Source organism: Haliotis asinina, chromosome 3 (assembly GCF_037392515.1).
Source record: "Haliotis asinina isolate JCU_RB_2024 chromosome 3, JCU_Hal_asi_v2, whole genome shotgun sequence".
NCBI lineage: Eukaryota > Metazoa > Mollusca > Gastropoda > Lepetellida > Haliotidae > Haliotis > Haliotis asinina.
Genome location: NC_090282.1, coordinates 31,013,877 through 31,035,678, shown reverse-complemented (window position 1 = coordinate 31,035,678; position 21,802 = coordinate 31,013,877). Strand labels below are relative to the sequence as shown.

The 21,802-nt window shown below is 38.9% G+C and overlaps 1 protein-coding gene across 2 annotated transcripts in view; it reads left to right on the top strand.

Annotated features, from left to right (window-relative positions):
- The window catches only part of LOC137276724 (zwei Ig domain protein zig-8-like), a 129,230-nt gene that overhangs the window by 45,468 nt on the left and 61,960 nt on the right, over positions 1 to 21,802 (top strand). For both annotated transcript variants that reach the window (XM_067808356.1, XM_067808355.1), the window contains exon 2: positions 4,843 to 5,112. In XM_067808356.1, coding sequence (XP_067664457.1) covers positions 5,034 to 5,112 — 79 coding nt within the window. In that variant the 5' untranslated portion in view covers positions 4,843 to 5,033. The remainder of the gene's footprint in view (positions 1 to 4,842; positions 5,113 to 21,802) is intronic.

The following is a 21,802-nucleotide window of genomic DNA, read 5'->3' as shown; positions in this document are numbered from 1 at the left end:
ATTGTTTCTGGCAAGAGGTCATGCAGTGTCATTCTTGGTTTCTGTCATGTTGATCAAGTACAGAATGCTTGTTTGATGCAAAGAATTTTTATGCTTCAATGAGCAATTTGTTCTCACACCTGGTCAAACAGTACAAATATATTCAAAAGTCATTGCTCCTTATCTTTCATCTAACCATTTATAGGGTCTTTGGGGAGCCTAATGGTTAAAGTGTTAGCTCATCGTGCGAAATACCTAGGTTTGATTCTCCACATTAGGGCAATGTGTGAAGTGCATTTATGGCGTCCCCATTGTGATATTGCTGAAATATTGCTGAAAATGGCTCACAACCTTATTCGCTGACTCACTCTAACAATTTGCTGCCATAAAACACATTTCAGATGTCTTTGGTGAAGCTCAGGCTTGCATGGCCTCAGCAAGGGTGTCACTAACAAATGTTATTCTAAAATGAGTATAAAACTTTCGAATTTTACTCTCAAACATTTTTCCGTTTGACTTAGAAATGTCATTTAGATATAGGAGTATGCTACTCACAACAAGTTAAGGAAAACCCACAACTGCTTCATGTTGCAATACAAAGCAGCTGAGGCAGTGGGAAGCCCTGTGGTTAAGATGTTCGCTCCTCACTCTTAAGACCCAGGTTCCTTTCTTAACATGGATGAAATTTATGAAACCCCTTTCAGGTGACCCCAGTAGTGATATTGCTGGAATATTGCTGAAAGCAGGGTAGAACTAAGCTGGCTCAGTCACTTAAACCAGCCATTACACATGAAAAGGTATAAAAGTTGGAAGATCATTGGCCACTATTGAGCAGTATCTCAGGATTATCTGTTGGTTCCAAATTGACCTTGTTCACAAGGTTCCAGTATATTTGTCTGGTATTTACTGACTTTTAGGAGCCTAGTCTCTGTAAAGGTTTACTTGGTCGCATTGGATATATGACAGCTATTATTAGTTTTCAGCATGCATTCCAGTATTACATCTGTCAGAATAATGTGCCAGAACAATCATTATTCATTGATAAGCACTTAATTACATATCATATTTCCCACTCTATATTCACTAATTATATGTATAAATATCATTGACTCACTCTCAGGCCAAGGTTCAAAAGTATTAAATGTGATCTATAGTTCAAGCTCCTAATTGTGAGAAGTTAAGTCAGGTGACCTGCTCCATAAAGAGCTCTCAGCACGTAGTGTCTGAATATATATCATTTTGATGAACAAATAAACCCATTTAAATTGGGATCAGAGATACAGACCTTTCGGATGTCTATACTTGCTTCATTTAGGCTGACCTGTGAAGATCTGGGTTAGAACTGATCTTTAGTAAACCTATGTTTGTCGTGAGAAGCGACTAACAGGATCATGTGTTATGGCTCTCTGAATTGGTTGTCACATGTCAACAATCACTGGATTGTCTGGACCAGACTTGATTATTTGCAGAGTACCATACATACAGCTGGAATATCGCTAAAACTACACTCACTCACTCACTCACTCACTCACTCACTCACTCACTCACTCACTCACTCACTCACTCACTCACTCACTCACTCACTCACTCACTCACTCACTCACTCACTCACTCACTCACTCACTCACTCACTCACTCACTCACTCACTCACTCACTCAGAATGGCTGCATTGCAGGAAGGGATTGCCAGTAGAGAAAAAATAATGTGGTTCAGGAACTATAAGACAGGCTACTCTCATAATTCAATACTGGTTTACAACAGATGTACAAGTGAGATCATTTTTAGAAGAGAACGCAAAGTCATCATTGTGTCCAATGTTTAAGCACTGGACGTTAGCCAGTCTAAGCACTATGAGAACTTTGTGAAACTGGATCTACATGATTTGAACTTTGAACATGTTTCACTATCTAGGTTAGTTGGTGCTGTTGTATAAATGTTTTCTATAGTGCATTATGATACTATGATTTTGCTGGAAGCATTTATTTGCACATATTTTTGTTGCCTTACTAAAAAAGTGAACTGATCAAATCATGAAAACTGCTTCCAGACCTACCATCATGTCTATGTGAAGAATTCTCCAAAGTAAGATTTTGTGCAGGAAGGTTCCTTGCAAGAGTTTCTTCTAGTAAATCTCCTTTTTTGTTTCACCAGTGCAGCCTGTGTACTGTGGGCACTGGGGTAGCCTAGTGGTTAGAGCATTAACTTGTCACACCAAAGACCTCGGATCTATTCCCTACATTGGTACAATGTGTGAAACCCATTTCTGATGTCCATCACTGTGATCAGACAGTTGATATCCATTGACTGTGGTGTGTCACATAAAACAGTTAACAACACAGGAATATCATGGATGACATACAGACTTTCAGTATCATATGAATACTGATGCACAGTAGTAGTCCAGAGATGATAGTGTATGTAAGATGAAGGCAATTGGTACTTGTAGGCAACACTAGGCAACAATTATGATATAGGTGCACTGCAACTGCAATGTTTAAAACACACCGTTTACAGGAAACTGTTGGATCATTGTTACCTGTCATCTTCGTAGACTTCTATGTCTGTAACATTGAAGGAAACCACATTGCCCTGACTGAATTTCTTTCGAGAAGAACATTACTCTTGACATGCATGAGTCAAATGACAAAGTATTGGGCATATACAGTATTTTTCACAATGTTTTCAGGATAAATTGATAATACAAGATACTAAATTGAAACCATCTTGACAATACATGGTATTCAACTGTTCACAACATGCAGGATATTTTACGATTTATACAATATTAATAATATTATGATGTTCACATGAAGACTATATTCAGAACATTTCAAGATTTAAACCATATTAATATTACTTGCTGTTCACAACACTCAGTACATTTTGATTCAAACCATAATAGTATTATGTCCTGTTCATAATATGGAATACATTTTGATATTCAAACATATTACTAATACTTACTGTCCATAATACTCAGTATGTTTCAAGATTTAAACCATATTACTATTACATACTGTTCACATGTTCACATTATACAGTACATTTCAAGATTTAAACAATATAAATATTACATTAAATTCACATGTTCACAATGTGCAGTACATTTCAAGATTTTGCAACATACAAGACTGAGTTGACAACAACAAGTGCCAAGCAGCCCACTGTAACCTGGGCTTGTTTGTATATTTGTGCTTTGCAAGCTCTGGCAGCCAGAACATTTACACAGGCGCACAGTTTATTTGTGCACCAATCACTTCTTTAAAGCGACCCACACAAGTAGACCTGTGCAAGATGAAACATACGGCTACTCTTACCTGCAACAATTTTTAATGTGTTGCTTCAAAGACTGGAATTGCTTCTTGCTGGTTGGGCCAAAATGTGGAAATGTAGATCAGTGGATTTGGAGTTGTTTCTGACAGGTTGGAATAGTTTTGTACCATGTACGTGAGTGTATGATCAGACCCATGTTGTATTGAGGTGAGGGATTGTCAGCCTTTGTGGAATTGGTTCTTCGAACATGTCTGTGATTTTGTAGGAATTGTGAGAATGCAGGTATTCTTTTTTTACTGTAAAATTAAGGGATTTTCTATGGTTATGTTTAACTTATAAAATGTAGTGTTGTGTTGAAATAGACAAAGATTACAAGCAATGAACAAATTGTTGGTCTGTTATTTTGTGTTTGTTTTATGCTATGATATTACCTTCTATTCAACATTAATGACATGTGCTTTTTCCCTCTACGAGATAATTAAACTTTGACTAATTCATTTTCCTGATGCGAAGATAGTCATAGTGATGACATGATTTTTCCTTCCTTTTGTGGGTGTCATTATTTACCTAAATAGCAAATAACCACTTTGAGGATATAAATGTCAAGTTCAGAATTTTTAAGGATGACTGTCTGCAGCTTTTATTTGTACTACTCCAAAAGGACCACACATTTGACTAAAGAGGATCATTTTGTACAGAGCAAATTTAAATATATAAAGTGAGCCATTAAATGTACATGCTGCAATTCACTGCAGAGTTGCCTCCCATAGTCATATTAGGATCCTGTGATCAAGGGTGCAGTATCAGTTTCACCCCATCCTTTATAACTGATTCTTTAGGGTATCCTCTATCATGCCATGATATAACTGAAATATTGCTCCAAGTGTTGAAAGGGTTGCTGGGTAGCATAATTGTTTTATCGTTCGCTTGTCATACACAGAGAGCCAGGTTTGTATCTCTATATATTTGGAACCAAATCCCGGTGTCCTTTGCCCTGATATTGCTATAATATTGTTGAAACTTTATAAAGCCATATTCACTCACTCAGTGTTGTCATCTATGAGAAGAAGATGCATCCAATTTACCCATGGTGCGTTTAATGAAACATTGTAGTTATTTGAAAACAATATGAAAATCTTTCTTGGGAGAGTTACACTTTATAATTGCCCCATTTTCATTTCATCTCCTTGGCAGTAGGTCTGTGACAGCGGTGGCCAGCATGAACATTTGTAGTGAACTAAATGTTGTTGGACATTATGTGTATTTTGCCTGACATGACTTAAAAAATGATGACATTTTTATTTATGAAAATATTCGCTGATCCTGTCCTTCAATGTGATTGAGGGGTAGCTTTCTGGTTAAAGCATTTGCTTGTCTTGCTGAAGACCCAAGTTTGATTTCTTACCATGTCTGGTGTCCTCCGCCATGATCTGATATCCGCTGGAATATCGTTGAAGTCGTGTAAAACCATACTCACTCACAATACCATACAAACTACACACATCCTGTACCTGTCAGGAAATTAAATTGCGGATAAAGTTACAGTATATAACAAATTCCTACAACGATGGTATTGATGCATGTTTCAGGAGAACCATGGACAGATGATAGTAACCTGATGTAAGAAGGACCATTTAGAACAGTGATCAGATTGTCATCACACGACAGGATACTGCTGGAAGATGCATAGAGCTGATATGTGACCAATACCGGGTGTGTTCCGTCACCTGCATGCATAATGACCTTGACCTTGTGGGAGTACTGTCGCCAAACATAGGATATGGCCGAGTTACTCGCCACCGTCTTCACCATCGTTACGCAAGGAGTTCTGCTCTTCTTCATCCTGTTGCTTATACCAGGTAAGATACATGATTGACATTTCTTCAAATACATTTTCTGGCTTTTGTAGGGTAACCTAGTGGTTAAAGTGTTCACTTGTCATGCAGAAAACACAGGCTTGATTCCACACATGGGTACAGTGTTTGAAGTCCATTTCCTGTCCCTTGCCATGATATTGCTGAAATATTGCTATAAGTGGCATAAGACTAGACTGACTCACTTACTTATGGCTTTTGAAGAATCCTGTGTGGAAGGGACCGATAATCATGAGTTTGAATCCTAGGTTGATTTGAATTTGATTCCCAGTGAGCTTTGTCAGACCCCATGGTCAAGGGTTTCACCAGGTGGTAGACCTTGATCACCCTGGATGTTTTTCCATGCTGTGCTGACACACTGTGTAACAGAATACTTTCATACCAACTTTAAACCAAACATGCTTGCTCAGCCTTTCTATGGAAGGTGATCAATGCCAAAATCACATTATGCTTCTGGCTACTTCAAAGCTGTTATACAATTCACAGGAATATATATAGACGGCAACATTGTCTCCATGCTAGTTTAGTTTGGGCAATGTATTTTGTGCTGCTGCTAAGGGAAAAGAAAAGTCACATTTGACATTTATTTCAATACCCTTTGCAAAGATATTGGACACTGTAAGAACCAGTCTATGTTAAAAAGGGCTCTATTGCACTGTGTGAAGCATTTGTTATGCTTTCACTGGGGAGGAAGATTTTTTTATCAAATAACTGCCTCCCACAGGAGCTATCACTGTGGAGGGATCAAAAGACATCTCAAGAGGTGATATCGCCTTACTGATCGCCGATTGGTTGATGGACATAAGTGTCAGCCTGATCTCATGGTTTGGATGTTCAAAGTGAACCATGGTGATTCTGTCTGAGCAGATTTCTTTTCTCTGCACAATCAAGTTCTTAAAGGTGATTACAATGCTGTGACAAAGTTACTATCAAATATAGGAATTTAGGGCTTGAATAAACTTGACTGATTGCCATGGTAATCCTGCTTGTGACAGTGCCTGATATTTTTTTTTCTCCCATGCAACCATTCTGGAACAATGCCTCATAAAACCAGAGACCATGTAATACATCTATACATTTATGGTAAAACAGTGAGAGGATCATAGCTTTATAGAACCTGATTTACAGATTATATTTCTAGCATAGTACCTGTGCTCAGAATTTACCAATGTTGAAATGATGATACTATTCTAGCATGTGACCCAGACACAGTGATGTTTAACCACATTCACTTTCTCAATAGCAGTAGCAAAGCTGGTTGGCATTTAATAAATATGGTGAAAATACTGTTTTTTGCCCATTAGAATATACAAAAATTACGGAAGTAAACCATTTTGCTGTTGCATCATTTTAACATTGTTATTCTTGCATCAGCATCTTGGGGTAAAGAAGTAAATATGAGCCTTTTTAACAATCAAACCTGTTATTTGTTTCCTTATACCCTGGTGATAAATTAACTGTAGTGTTATGTAAATATTGGATGCCCTTTAACTTCTTTAAAACAGTGTAGGTTATGTGCATTGTTCTGTTTAGTAAACAATGTTTTTCTCTCACTTGGACCTTCACGTATTTCACAGAGAATCCATTATGAGTGATATTCCAGGCTATGGCGTCATCTTCAATACCATGACATTTACATTACATATATTGTAAAATATACCTTGGTGATGTATCATATTGATGCTAAAGATAACAAGATATGGTAGTGACACACCCAAATGAAATATGGACATAATTTACTAGAAAAGTTGATGTTTGTGATTTTGATATGTTATTTCCAAAGGGCATTCCAATAAAATCAAGCTTGGGTGTAGACATTACCGTGAGCGCCAAAGGACTTCTTTGTTTATGATTGGATGATGTTTATATTGGTGTGAATTTATGTATTAGGTGACATCATTCTCACATAGCGAGACAGTTGAGCAAGAAATATTTGAAGGGTGATGAAATATAGGTTTGTTCGTGTGTAGACAGGGAAGCCATTGTTTTCATTATGACTACTCTTATACTAGGTGATAAATCGTACGAAAGCTCTAATGTTTGAAGGATATATTTGATATGAAAACACATAAAACCTGAGTTTAATGTGGCTTGGTGCTGTTCACACAGCTGCAGAGTATTGATCAAAGGTGTAGGCGTTCATGTCCGATTCTCACCATCACAGATACCTTGGAATTCCACAGTCATCACATTTGACAGAGTCCGGCTGATGTAGTTATCAAGATGGGTCTAATGATTATATATATATTTAGATTTAGATTATCAAATCCTCTTTGCTTAGATCTGTTCATGCTTGGATGGTGTTCATGTCTGTTGATAGGGTTTTGTGTTATCTTCTCCCAATTTGTGTATTGGGAATGCTGTATGGCATGTAGAGGTCTATTTATTGTGGTATGGTTTTGTGTTCGGTGAACAACTTGTGGACTGGGAGTGTGATATGGCATTTGTCAGTCTACCTGTTAATGGTACAGCTGTTGAAATTAAATCATTTATCTGATATGATGAAGTGGTACAGCCTCGAGGTGATACAGCCAATTAGATAATGTGGTACAGTATGAATGATAAAGTGGTGCAACCTTGAGACGATACAGCCAATTAGATCATGTAGTACAGCATGACAGATAAAGCAGTGCAACCTTGGGGTAATACAGCCAATTAGATCATGTAGTAGAGCATGAGAGATAAAGAGGTGCAACCTTGGGGTAATACAGCCAATTAGATCATGTAGTAGAGCATGAAAGATAAAGTGGTGCTACCTTGAGATGATACAGCCAGTAAGTTCATTGAGTGGGCATGAAATATGAAGTGGTACAAACCTGTAAGATGGACTGAATGAATGGAATATCATTATGTTAGCAATTGAGGGAAATTAATAAAGGCCAGCCTACATAGTGTGCTGACACCCAGAAATTTTTATACTTCTATACTTTATATAACTGAAAATTTCTTCTGCACGTGGTTAGATGTTTCAAGTACTGGTACTTGAATGTGATTAATTACACATATTTGTTGACTTTAAAGATGCTGTGTGATTTGTTATATGCCTCTATAGTCAAGAATATGGCATAGCAGTTAATAAGCATGCCCAGTTCAATAGAAAGCACATTGGATTCCTTTTCAGTTGGAAAGATAGATCATGTTGTCTAGATTTGATTGATAAATAGGCATATCAGAAAAATTAAATGCTCTGCATTCAGATGAGCAGACATTACTTTAGTAAAATGTTCCAGGCCTTTTTCCTGTGACCTTACTAAAGCCTACCTTATCTCTCCTGCAACTGATGCTGATTGTAAAATGTAAACAGATGTAGAGGTTGATGATGTAGATCACTGCTCACAGGATCAATCCCTGGATTTGAGGCTCTGTGCACCATTATTTACCGACCACCATTATATAGCCAGAATATTGCCAAGAGATGATTGATAGAGCAAACAAACAAAACCTAGTCTCAAGTTAAGAGCCATTCAGTTTTCATTCTCTATGTTATATGGCACTGGACACAAACAGGTTCCACTTCTGTGTAACGCATGGCTTAGTCGTTCCACATGCAGGAACCTTGTTATCATTACATCTGATCAGATTTGGAATCAGTGGTCACAATGACTGTAGTTCTTTCCAAGCAGTAGCATCAACTGACTACCAGAACCACAACTAAACTGTTTCCACACTTGTAGAGTTTGGCTTGAAGTTTTAGCTCTGTTTGTAGCACCAACAATGGTTATTAAGAGTTATATCCCTTCTAAGTCCCTCCTTGGCCCATCAAATTACACCTGTCATGAACTAGCTCCAAACAAAATAGCAGTGCTTAATAGTTGATAATTAAGATTTATATTGCTTAACTCTGAAAGAGCATCATCTTACATAGGCACTATTATTGATAACACGACAATATTTTTCAATGTCCACTGGAATGTACAGATGCATTCTAAATCCCTGTATTGATGGAAATCTGCAGTGTAGTTTACAATCTGGATGTTGATTTCATGCTGTGTTTGTAACTGGACAGTGCACTGACTCATTTGTCAAGGTATCATGACTGTGAAATTCCAGCCTATTTCAGCAAGGGTCGAAACTGGATATATTTTGTTCCGAGTTAACTCCTCTGAGTCAGGGAGAATAGAGGTTTTACATCCAGGGAAAATTTGGCTGTATTTCTGTCACTAAACCAACTGTAGATGACGCCTTCAGCTGTTCTGCCTTGTTCAGTGTCCCCAGTGTAGCACTGCTGTATCCCATTGACATTTCTTATGGCATGTTATGGAAGAATTTATAGTTAAATCCATTTATTTAAACACACTCTCATGACCACGTTTCCACATATACTGTATTCCAATCACACTAAAACAAGAACCTCTTGACTTCTATACCAGTACTACTAATATCTCCAACTAGTCCTTTCAAACACAGAATGTACAAGACAATATTTACTTTTGTATATTAAACATAACAGAGCAGTCAAATGGGTATATAATTGCAAAGAAACTTTAAGGAATGGTGACACTTTCGTGGATAAACAACATTTTTATTTTGTGAAGGCGACATAGATTCGTATCTCTGCGGAAATGTTGCTTTCATAGAATTAAAGAAGTTTTGTGTCCTAAAGTTGTCATAATTCTTCATCAACTCAACTTCTTAAATGCCCATCAAAGACAGACACTTAATAAAATGTTTTTAGTTTGATGAAAAGTTAAACTAAGTTTGGTCACTTCAGTACAATCACAAAAGTTTATATTTTTAAACTTATCCTATCTCACATTATGCATCTCTCTTCCTTACTTCGACCCAGTGTGGAAACGTGCTGTCAGCTAAGTTGAATCAAATCTGCTTGGCCTCTGACCACCCGACCTCTGCCCTGCAGTAGACTCCTGTGAGTCATCCTGTACGTGCAGCCGATCATGTGATGTCCTCTACTTGTCATTCTCTTTCTTGTCACCCCAATGTGTGGACGCGTGTTGTCTCTGTGAAGATATAAGTTGGAATTGTGAATAAACATGGGGGGATCTAAAGAGAAGGTATCTAAGAAGTGTAACGTTGCAGTCAATGTAATAGAAACTAGACGTCAGACGAGGAGTTTCTCTGTATCGGCAGGTAGCTAATAGATGGTCGTCTGATAGAGATCGTCAGCGAACAGAAGATGGGCAATCTGCTCCTAAAAAGCCAAGGAAAGAACGACACAAATTAGCTGCTGGACGATCATCTGCGAAAATCAGCTTTTTTGAATGAGTCCTTGGATTCATACCTGAGTGAGAATTTGAGACGGTTGTTTTGTCCTAGTTATTCGGATGCTTTGTGGAATGTGGGCATATCGTTGTCATCACCACGTATGATGGTTTTATCACAACCACAACCTTCATTGCGTCTGGCGTCTTTTGTTATGATACCACAGTATACAGTATGATTTGGGTTCGGTGTTTGTTCACAGAGTGGTTATTTCTCATGTTGGTTCGAGTGCAGCGTTTAGTGCACATACAGTTGGCAGTGCGAGGGTTAGGAGTGTGCCCTTGTGTCGATGGCTACTCCACATGTATTGACTGCAGCTGTCAGGGCACCATTAGTAACTTGCGCTACAGGTTACTCAGGCATGAGTGGTTTGTCACATAGCACTCCGCAGTTTACATCGGCACCTTTATCAAGACCTACTTTGCCGGTCTTCTGGGCGCTGGTTCCAGAGACGGTAACATCGCAACCCATGGATTTTGATGCGTTTGTGGTGTGTCTAGCTGCGGCAGCATGTGCCTGACACTTCTGTTGCATTACCCTCTTCTTTACCGATTCACAACTCGGTAGGTGTTCGTCAGTCTGTCACCCCGTCCCCCTCACCTCACGACTCGGCAAGTTCAGATGTCAACATCAATGCGGTAGACACACCATCTTTACTGGTCTGGAATGCTGACAATTTGCAACTACAGTGAAGCGCAGATGGGTGAGTTTGGTTCTATTACTTTTCCCCAAGGCTGTGTTTTATGCAGTTAGCAGTGTCACTTGAAACGGCATTTGCTAACCTGATTAAGATAAAGGATGGTTTTAGCACTCCCCGGTTTGGTCTAGCATCTATGATATCTGATCATTTCTCCACCAATGGATGATGATAATCCCATCCTCTGCATGGTAGCAATGCGATTCACGGGGAACCGTTTCAACAACATGATGTGGCATTCACTCAACCTCTTGGAATCGATGCGGCAATTCGCAATGCAACAGCCTGTTCTCGGGCATCGTTTATTCCCCAGCATGGTTCAGTGCTTCCTTGTATCGATCGTACTCCAGTGATTCCCCAACTGATTCATTCCAGTGCATCGGCTTGTTTCGATTCACCGATGGCACATAGTTTACGGGTGTGCCGAGTGGAATCACCGCTTCAATTCCTCAGAATGGTTTTGGTTCTGTGCCGATTCACAGGGTAGTGACTCAACATGCTGGGTTGAAGCGGTTTCAGGAGTGTGGGGTGTGGGAGTGCACCACTTGTTTCTCTGTCAGTTCCACATGTGCTTACTTCAGTGGTGAGGGTGCCTTTAGTTACCTGTTCGACGGGGTATTCAGGTCTTATAGGAGCAACATGTGGTGTACCACATTCGACTGCTGCCCATAGCTTACCAGTTTCATGTGTTTTGGGATTGGTAGTACATCAGAGCCCATGAACTTTAATGATTTTGTATTACGATTTGCGGCAGTGCTTTGGCGTCAGGATCCAGTGACTCCCATCTCGTTGCCTCTAACCATGTCACAGACACTACAGCGTATCATGTGTTGGCTAGACTTTGGCAATCGGCTACAAAGTCTCTATCGTCAGGTGGTTCTTTGAGTTCTGATGGAAGTTTGAATGCGACTTCTTCGCCAATTAGGCTGGTTGATGAATCTTAAGTATCAACACTTACGTGTTTCCGCCAGTGGCCCCTCTTCCACGTGTATTTCTCAAGTTATGTTTTGACTCAGCAGAAGACACTGCTTTTGGTCGCACCCTTGTGGCTGACAAGGAGTTGGTTCGTAGATCTTCGAGAGCTATCCAGATCCAGTGCCATTTCCCATTCGGTCAGATCTGCTGGTGCATCCACACTGAGAGCAACTACACTGGTCTCCACTAATGCTCTACCTGCACATTTGGCACATATGCATTGGTCATTAACGACCATGGGTTTTTCTAAACGTGTCACTACTGCCATCACTACAGCACATCGTACATCCACAAGGTCGCTTTATGATGACAAGTGAAGAATTTCGAGTCGTATTGCAGAGGGTAGGACATTATGTCTCCCACGACAGCATCGCCACAGATGGTTGCAGAGGATCTTCAACACCTACGGTCTACTAGGAAGTTGAATGTTGCTACATTATCTACCTACTTAGCTGCACTTAACACAGTTATTGCAGCTGCATTGGGAGTAAGTTCTCTACTGTCCCTGAGCTCCAGTCTCTGTTGAGATCGTATAATTGGTGGATCAATCATGGAAGTTTCGAGCCCAGGATTTGTCTGTTGTCTTGGCTCATCTTACATCATGTGAATATGAACCACTGACTTGGAAAGACTTTGAGCATGTCACTTTCAAGACCTTCTTCCTTCTGGCCTTGGCTACAGCTGCGCTTATATCCGAGTTACATGCGTTGGATGTTTCGAGGGTACGCTTTGAAGGTCTTGACATGCTAAAGTGTTCCTAGGCTTAAGGTGGGATTTCCTTGCCAAGAACCAGTTACCTGGACAGCCGGATCGTACCTTCAGTATCCGTGTGCTATCATCTGTCCTGGTCCAGAAGACACTGAAGATTTATCCTTGTGCCCAGTTTGGGCATTGAGGATATACTTAGCCATCTCCAAGGACTGCCACAGACTACACAAGAGGCTCTTCATCTCGCTTCCAACAGCTCCCAAAGCAGAAGTATCACGTACAACCTTGGCTTTCTGGTTGAGATCCACGATCCTGCAAGCATATGCCTTTGCGAAGTTGCCACCACCTTTGTCTGCTAAGCCTCATGAGACACGGGCGCTTGCTTCCACCATGGCGCTCCATAGGAACTGTTCACTGCAAGCAATTATGGAAGGTTGCTATTGGAAGTCAGATACTGTGTTTGCCGCTCATTACCTACGTGATTTATCAGTCACGGACGTTGAAGGCCTTCATCAATTCGGTCCATTGGTCCTGGCACAGCAGGTGTAGTCGACCCATCCACGCAGATAAGCATCTCCTTGTTCTCGGTCTTGCTATGTACATAATAACAATATCGATGTTATCCATATCTTATGTACTTTGTTCAAATGGGCTAGATTGTTCTCACCTAGGGAACTAGGGCATGGTGTACTGTCATACCCATAGCTGGATGGACTGTGCGGGCAGTCTTGTGCACATGCAGGAATGATTGACACTCTGCTTATTAACCTCTACTGTCTGAACAATCATGTCAGTGAAGCGTTGAATTCCGATTGCCTAATGGTTTTCAAAGCACTCACTCTTAGGTCCTTTCTCACCTTGGTAAGTAGTGAGATTGGTACCGAACATTAAACTAGTTGAGCATCCGAGCTACTCCTCCTTTCACCACTGTCCGGAGCTTGTGTTGGCGGTAGTTTCAAAGCAGAGACGTGCCAGATCACTAGGGTTTCCTGATAAATCGTGGGGCGGCGACATTAATTCCTTGCCAAATTGCGTCCTTTTGCTTAGCAAAAGTTGTGGCTGAAAATACATTTTCTCGCCCACTCCCTAGAGTTTTCTGCCATGTAAGCCAAGGGGTTTCCAAAGCAACCCATCTCAAGTACGGAGTAGCATATCGGGAGTTGGTGCTACTCTTGGCCTTCTCGTGGAATGCATCCTCTCCTGTGCAGTGTGTCAAAGGGTAATCTGCGGCCCTCTGGCCAACTAACGTGAAATAGGATAAGTTTACAAATTTGGAAAATTTAACTGTAAATTGTATATTTATGTACTTATCCTATCTCACGCGATGGATGCGTACCCTTCCTTCCCCACATCACAGGTTACTTGGAGCTCCAAGAAGAGAATGACAAGTAGAGGAAGTCAAGTGATCAGCTGCGACAGACATCTATTGCAGGGGCAGAGGTCCTGTGATCAGAGTCCAAGAAGATTTCATTCAACTTAGCTGACAGCACGTTTCTACGCTGGGTCGAAGAGAGGAATTGTATAAATATGCAATTTATAGTTAACATTTCCAATTTTGTATTGTTCTAATAAGGTCCCACTTTGCCAATTTTCTAAGCACCTATGGCATTAAATACACCAAAGTATTACTGATGTATAGAGTTACCTCCCATGGCCAGATCAGTCAGTTTGTTCTAGACTCCCTCATTGGCTGAGGTACTGATTATGAGAAATTGGTAAGCATGAAGTTATTCTATTCCAGAAGGTCACCATCATTAGTAATCAGCACTTGGAAATGGGTCTGATTCAAAGCTCTGTGGGATTTCAACTGCCACTGGTGTTGTTTCTAAGGCCTACTGTACAAGGGTTATTGACATTTGATATTAGACATTAGAGTCTTTGGTGGACTTCTTGCAATAGGCCCTGGGGACTTTGTGGCCAGGTGCCGAAGTAGAAGAAGAAAGGTCAAGGTTGTAGAATGGAACAAATTTCACTTCTGAGCTAATGCTTGCATTTTCTCAAAAAGTTTTAATGCATTTATTATTATTAGTTCATACCCTCATAACAATGGTATTCTACCTTGAAAGGGTTTGGTTTGCCCAGTCATGACACTTAGTATTGTTATGTCTTTACAGATCCAGCCACATGAAATGTTGGTGACTTTTCTACTAAGAGTCAAGGTCATTTCTGTGTCATTTATTGAAAGCTTACTGTTGCACTTTTACTTGCTCAGTGACAAGACTACAATAAATTGTTTGATGTTTAAAAGTTGTGTTGATTAAGGTTAAGGTGTTAAAGTTCCCCCTTTGGACTGAAAGTACCTTGCATGGTTATATTTGGATAATATTAGCAAGCATAAAAGGACTGCTTCCTTTTTTGCAGGCATTCAATGCATGTCTGGCTGAGTCATGAACATGATGGAAAATACATCCTGATTGTCAGAGATAATCACAACAATTCCAAACTACATCGATCAAAGTCCAGCAATGTCAATTTTTTTTTTTATGAAATCATGAAAAAGAAATGACAATGCCATGGACTGTATCTCATCTAAATGATACTTGCCTCATGCCTTTTTACCCCTGACCCAACCATATTAACTGCCCTGGTCCTCATTCCCCCCATCTTCCATCCCTTATCTTCCTCCATCTTTCTCATTCCCGTGCCTACTTAAGATCCAAATATTGACCACATGATTTTCATGTTATTACTCGATCATTCTGAGTGAAATATTGGGCCTTATGGCATAAAGCTGTTTTCAAATTCACAATGTCCCGTCATTATTGTTAACGAGTGTGTCCGAATTGTTTCCAAATTCCAAGCATGTCGCGGAGGTGTAATGGAAAATCAATGATAATTTACAGAGTGATAGAGTACTTAGAGATTTCAGTTACCTCAGTGAAAACATCCTCCAAAGTGATCATTCAGTTCTTTGAAAAACTGTGAATACAACCTTTTCTGGAGTCAGAGTCCATGCTAAAAACACTGAAGAATTCTACACAAATCCGTTTTGGATTGGATTCTATCAGGACTGATAAAGATGGACTTTGATGAGAGAGATGCTACATTGTATATAATTATGATTGAACAGGGGCCAGTAGATCAGGTGTAAATCATGTGGTTATTAAAAGGGACTCAAGAACATTTGTCAAATATTCCCTCTATGAATCTGATAGGTTGACTAATACAACTGGGCATTCTGCATGTTAATTTCAATCAGTGATGGGCAAGCTGACAGGAACATATTGAAACCTTGTCCGAAAGCTATCAGCAGTGTAATACACCTCCATACCTGTCATATGGAGAAAATAAACTCAATTAAGGCTTTGCAATTGCAGATGAATTGACGAGTTTGTGGCAGATTATGAGATTCAGTGATGGATCATGCCTTTCTCTTTAATACAAGGTGTATGCTTGTTTTTATGTATAATGGTAGAGACATGGCACCCATATTAACAGAATGTCAGGTGGTTTGAAATGCATCTTCATTATCAATTAATTTCATTTCTCTTCACTTCTGATAAAACTGATGGAAAATTTATTTCAATATAACGTTAGGCTATTTGATGTAATTGCCATGCTGTTCTATATTAAGCCATTATGTTGTTTTTGTAGTTTTATATTTCTAATTAGAGTTGCTGTCTTTATGGCCTCTTTGGATATCGTAATGCTCTGCAAGGATCTCTGACATATGGTCAAGACAGGGTTTCGCTTTCAGGACTGGTATTTTCATCTTGAATTTTGATTAATCAACACTCATCCAAGCTGATAACATCCCATCAATCTTAACGCTCAAACACACTGGTTAGTGTTATAACTTTCAGAATAGGTAAGTACAGAGACTGTAAATAATACAATGTCATTTTAGTTGAAATTGCCTCCAGGGTGGTTGTTTTTTTTGTTGTTGTTTTCTGTGATACTCTTCAGTAATTAAGAAATTTGAACCTCCCTGCAATCACCTGTCACCCACTAGGCTGGGGGCATGATGAAAATGGTTGTTTTTCTTTGCACTAACTCTATAAAATGACTTGCTGCTGGTTTTGGAGTTGCAATTTATCGGCTTGCCTTCACTTTGAAATGAAAACCTGCAATATCCCTAAATCTTAATGAAAAATACCATTTTTCTTGTGATTTTCCTTCAAGTTTTCAAATTAATTCTGTTTGCCTAAGGATATGCTATGATGAAAGTGAAGACATCTTTAAACTGTCGAAATTCTTGCAAAGTATTCTTAATTTAAACTTTGAAGAATGTTTTGGTAAGTTGAGTACAATTTAAGGGCAGATTTGTTTCCCTTAATAGTTACTTATGGCCATAGGTTGAAAGTCAGATCATTTGATGTCAAATTGTCACTAAAGGGATCACCATTCCGTTAACTGATCTCAGCATGGTGATAACTTTGTTACAGAATGGGAACAAAAGAAGCCATTTTGACTTATTGCTTTAAGTAGTAACTTATGACCTAATTTCAATATGAGTTAAATACTTTCACAGCGATGTATTACACAGAATGAACACAGTCATGTTTCACATTCAAAAGTTACAAAGTTTTTCTTTGTTTAATAACGGCAATTGAAAATTTCTATTTTTGTGTGGATCCTTCATATGTCTCTATTATCCTTTGAGGATCAATAACAGTCACTCAACATACAAACAGTGTAATGAAGTCAAAAGGAATTTGGAAATATGTAAATGGATTAATAGAAATAGTCAGTTTTGAAAGAGTGCCTTACAGGTTGTGCACCTATTTTGTTATACAGAGTTGTCCCCCTTAGTCATGACAGGATCTGACAGTCATGGGATTCAAATAATAGAATAGTTCTTTGGTTGTCAGGATCATATAGCTGTCAATGACTGTGACAATCACTTTGTGTTTTTTGCCAAGAGTGAACATTCCTTCCATGGTGGAGTGAGTAATGTTTTAAAATGGGACAAAGGCCTGTGGTTTATTGCCTGAGCTGTGTTATGCCAAATTAAGACATTAAAATATGGTACTTTTTGTTTCACTGCCTGGTGCTTGGAATTATAGAAAAAAGATTTGCTTGTCCACCTGTCAGCCCATCCACCCTCCCACCCACCAACCTACCTATCAGTTCCACTCCACTCCACTCCACTCCACTAACACACACACTCTCTTGTCATTATGCAGTAATATTTAACAAGGTGGTGAACCTCATCTCCTCCCATAGCTTCCTTGAAGACTGAGCTCACACACTCAGCTGTATTAACGCAATAACTGAAATTGTGTTGAAACTGACATTAAATCCAACTCACTATTTCCATTTACATGACATGTATGCAATTTAGCATATTTGATTAGGATGGAATAACCAGTATTAGTGTCATGGAAATCCTTGAAACTCATTCTACGAGGATCATTGTTATTCCATGATGTAGTGGAGGTTTTTGAAACATGCATGCTTCTTTTCTCAAGCAATTTTCTGCCCATTGTGATTAATTGAATGTTTAAACAAACCATGAGAAATCTCCTGCAGATATTTTAGATCAGGGTGTTTGACAACAGTAATTATGTTGGCAAACATGGCTGACCTTCATTCATCCATCTTGCAACAGAACTGCGAAAGTTGTCATTTTCGAGAAGTGTGATAAACCAACTTCCACACTTGTCAATTAGAAATGAGATTGTCACAAACAGGAACATTTTTACTGGTCCATCCAACAAGTTTGTGTAATGGAGATTACAAACATGGCTGACAGGGAACTCCCCAAGAAAAAGGAGGCGATTCAGGAAAATGGTCTGACCTTGTCATTATCTTGAAGGGTTATAGTGTGGACGACTGATCCAGATGAGGTCTTAAAGTGGACATTTTCGGACAGAGCAGTAGAAAATGAATTTACCCATCACTTCAGCATGCATATTGGACATCAGTGACATTTACAAGGGCTTCAGACACGCTGAAAGACCTCAGAATAAATTTGGCCTAATTTTGCAAGTTTGACTATTGAATTTATCACCTGCCAATGGCCTTTTGATGTTAATTTGTATTGGCTAAGGACATCAATATGGCAATTCATCCTGGGCAATTTGTTAAACTAGTTGTGGAAATGGTCCCAAGGATGCTGTTCATTGGGGATCTTAAAACGGGATTAACGTGTTGTGACATTTTGTCTTTTGATGTTTAACATAAATCTGTTTTGTTGTCTTATAACATGGTGTTGTTAATATGCTTATCAACGTAACAGGGGATGAAATTAGCCAGGAGACACTATCGACTGACAGTTACATGTTTGCGTCTATCTAGGAAGAAAATCATTAAATTTCCTTCCTAGTGAACTGCTGATGAGATTAAATAACAGTGGTGGTCTTCATAGAATATTCCAGCAAGATTAAGAGCAAAGCATACAGTATGACACCCAGCGTAAAAATCAGTGAAGAATTCTTGACACAAATTGCACTGAAATGAAATTTGATGACTGATATTCTATTCCCTTTAAACAAACAATGTAACACTGGTAGGTTACTTGCTTTCACGTCTTGCCTCGTGGCCAAGTTCAATTACAGATCAAAGATCGACCTTCCAGGATAGACCTGTAAAGGGCAGGCTAGTCATATTCACTGTTAACTCTTCAACTCCATGGAGCGATTGATCTTAAAGGGGTCGCTAGGAGATAGAACTGCATAAGCATTCAATCCAGTAGTATCACTTTTTGATATGCATTTGACAACAGGGAAGAAATTTATTTGTTTTTGTAGAAGTAATTTTCTTTCACTTATTGAAATTTCATATTCTCTGAGAGTAAAGTTAAGGTAAGAGCTTGTCTGCAAAGAAGCGACGTGCCAAGTGTGCTCCAATGCGTCTGCAGATGGTGCTCACAAGGACATTTTCCTAGATAAATCACCCGAGAGGAGGATTTGAACTTTTTATTCTGTTCAATTTATTGGATTGGATATTATCATGGGTTAGGGATTACGTTCGAGCATGGACATAATGTAGAAAGAATTGATAGTTGGAAGTAAATCTTTAACCGTTTATTGCAGGATTGGGAATTCTTGATTGTAAGTATTCCGGACTTTTCTCAGTTCCTTGTTTTTACAGTTTACATCCACTGGCAGTAAAAGTCTTGAGATGAGCTGCCGGGAATTAATTAAAAATTATTTCTTAGATTTAATTCGTAATGATTCCTTATCAACTATATTAATCAATACCTAAATATGTTGCTGCCCTGGCCTGGTATGAATTCACGCCACATGTTTATCATTCATGAGGTGTCAAGGAACTGATTATTTTGTTATGCAGATATATTGGTCAAATGTGAGTGTTTGAAAAACATTGTCATTTCAAATTTGAAAAATTATCTACAGCTAGTAACTCATTTCTCACTGTTGATGGAAGGAATTGAAAAATGTCTGTATAATTATCCCAAAATACAATACATCAAACTACATTATGCATTGAAATTTAGAGTGGTGGGTAACCTAGTGTTTAAAGCATTTGCTTGTTACACCGAAGATCTGGGTTTTATTCCCTTCATGAGTACAATATGTAAAGTCCATTTGTGGTATACCATACTGTGATATTGCTGGAATGTTTCTAAAAGTGACGTAAAACTAAATTCACTCATTAGAAGTTAATTGTGGTAAGCTTAAAGGAGCACTCAGCTCTGTCTAAGGCATTTGAATGAGGTCAATTAGAAATCAGTATTTTGAACTCCTATCTCCTATCTCATGTGATATACATATGTGATACCACCGCCATATAAGCTGGAATATTGCTATACCACCGCCATATAGCTGGAATATTGCTAAGTGCAGTGTAAAACTAACCTCATTCACTCACTCACTCTCTCTCTCACTCACTCACTCTGCCACGTTCAGTCTCAGCTACTCTTGGACATATTGACTCTAATTATGTCTTAGGTGGTTGGGTAGCCAAGTGGTTAAAGCATTTGCTTGTCTCATCAATGATCCGTATTCAATTCCCCACATGGGTATAATGTGTGACCCCTCTGTGATCATGCTGGAATATGGCTAAAAGCGATGTGAAACTAAACTAAACTCACACTCCCTCCATGTATGTCTGATGATTTATGGTATTGATTTTATTTACTAATGAGAATGAGAATTTCACTGCAGTGGTATTCCCTAAACCTTAACCAATCAGATCTCTATATTTGTTGGAGCCTGCTGATGTTTTTTATAATGAACATAGATTGACATGTTGTATCTGCATGTTTTCTTTTTTATTCATGCTTATATACACTTGTATATTTTCATACATATTTGTTAGTATTTGTTTGTTGTGCCAAAGACCCAGGTTTGATTCCCCACATAAGTACAATGTGCTAATCCCATTTATGGTGCCCCCTGCAATGATGTTGTTGCTATATTGCTATAGGTGGTGTAAAACCTGATAATACCCACTCATTCACGTATCTGTTGATCTTAGTTTCACTGTACCTCAATGACCCTGTTTTATGTAGCAATCTTGTCAGGCTTTTTGAATTGGTTGAGTCTTGTCATCGTACCCCAGCTGCATAGATCAGTGCTCATGCTATTGATCACTGGGTTGATCGGCCCATGCTTGTTTGCAGACTGCTGTCATATAGCTATAATATTGCTGAGTGCAGCGTAAAATAAACTCTCACACTCTCATGTAGCAGCCTTGAGACCATGAGTATTGTAAAGCCAATTCTTTGATATAGGTCTATGATCATTTCAGTGCTGTGACCTAAATTCGGTTATTTAGACTACCATCACATAACAAGAATATTGCTTAGTATGGCTTTAAACAGCAAACAAGAGTAACAACCTTAGCCCTGTTGTACAGTCAACCAGCCATGGTTTGTTCAAGCCTCTGTTCTTTTCTTTGTCTTATCACACCAGCAGCTAGTAAATCATCTCTCCACGTGATGGGGGTCTTGGGAGATCATTTTATTATGTGTTTTCTGGCATTGCATGATAGCATTTACCTGTGTTTTACAAAGTATGTTAATCACAGCAAACATGAGTACTCGGCGATGGAATGTCTTTATGACAAAATCGCCTTGTATAAGCTTTTATGATGTTTTGATGTTGATTGATTATTCAAGAAAACCCTGAATGTTTTTAAGTATCCGAAATACCACGGATATGTACA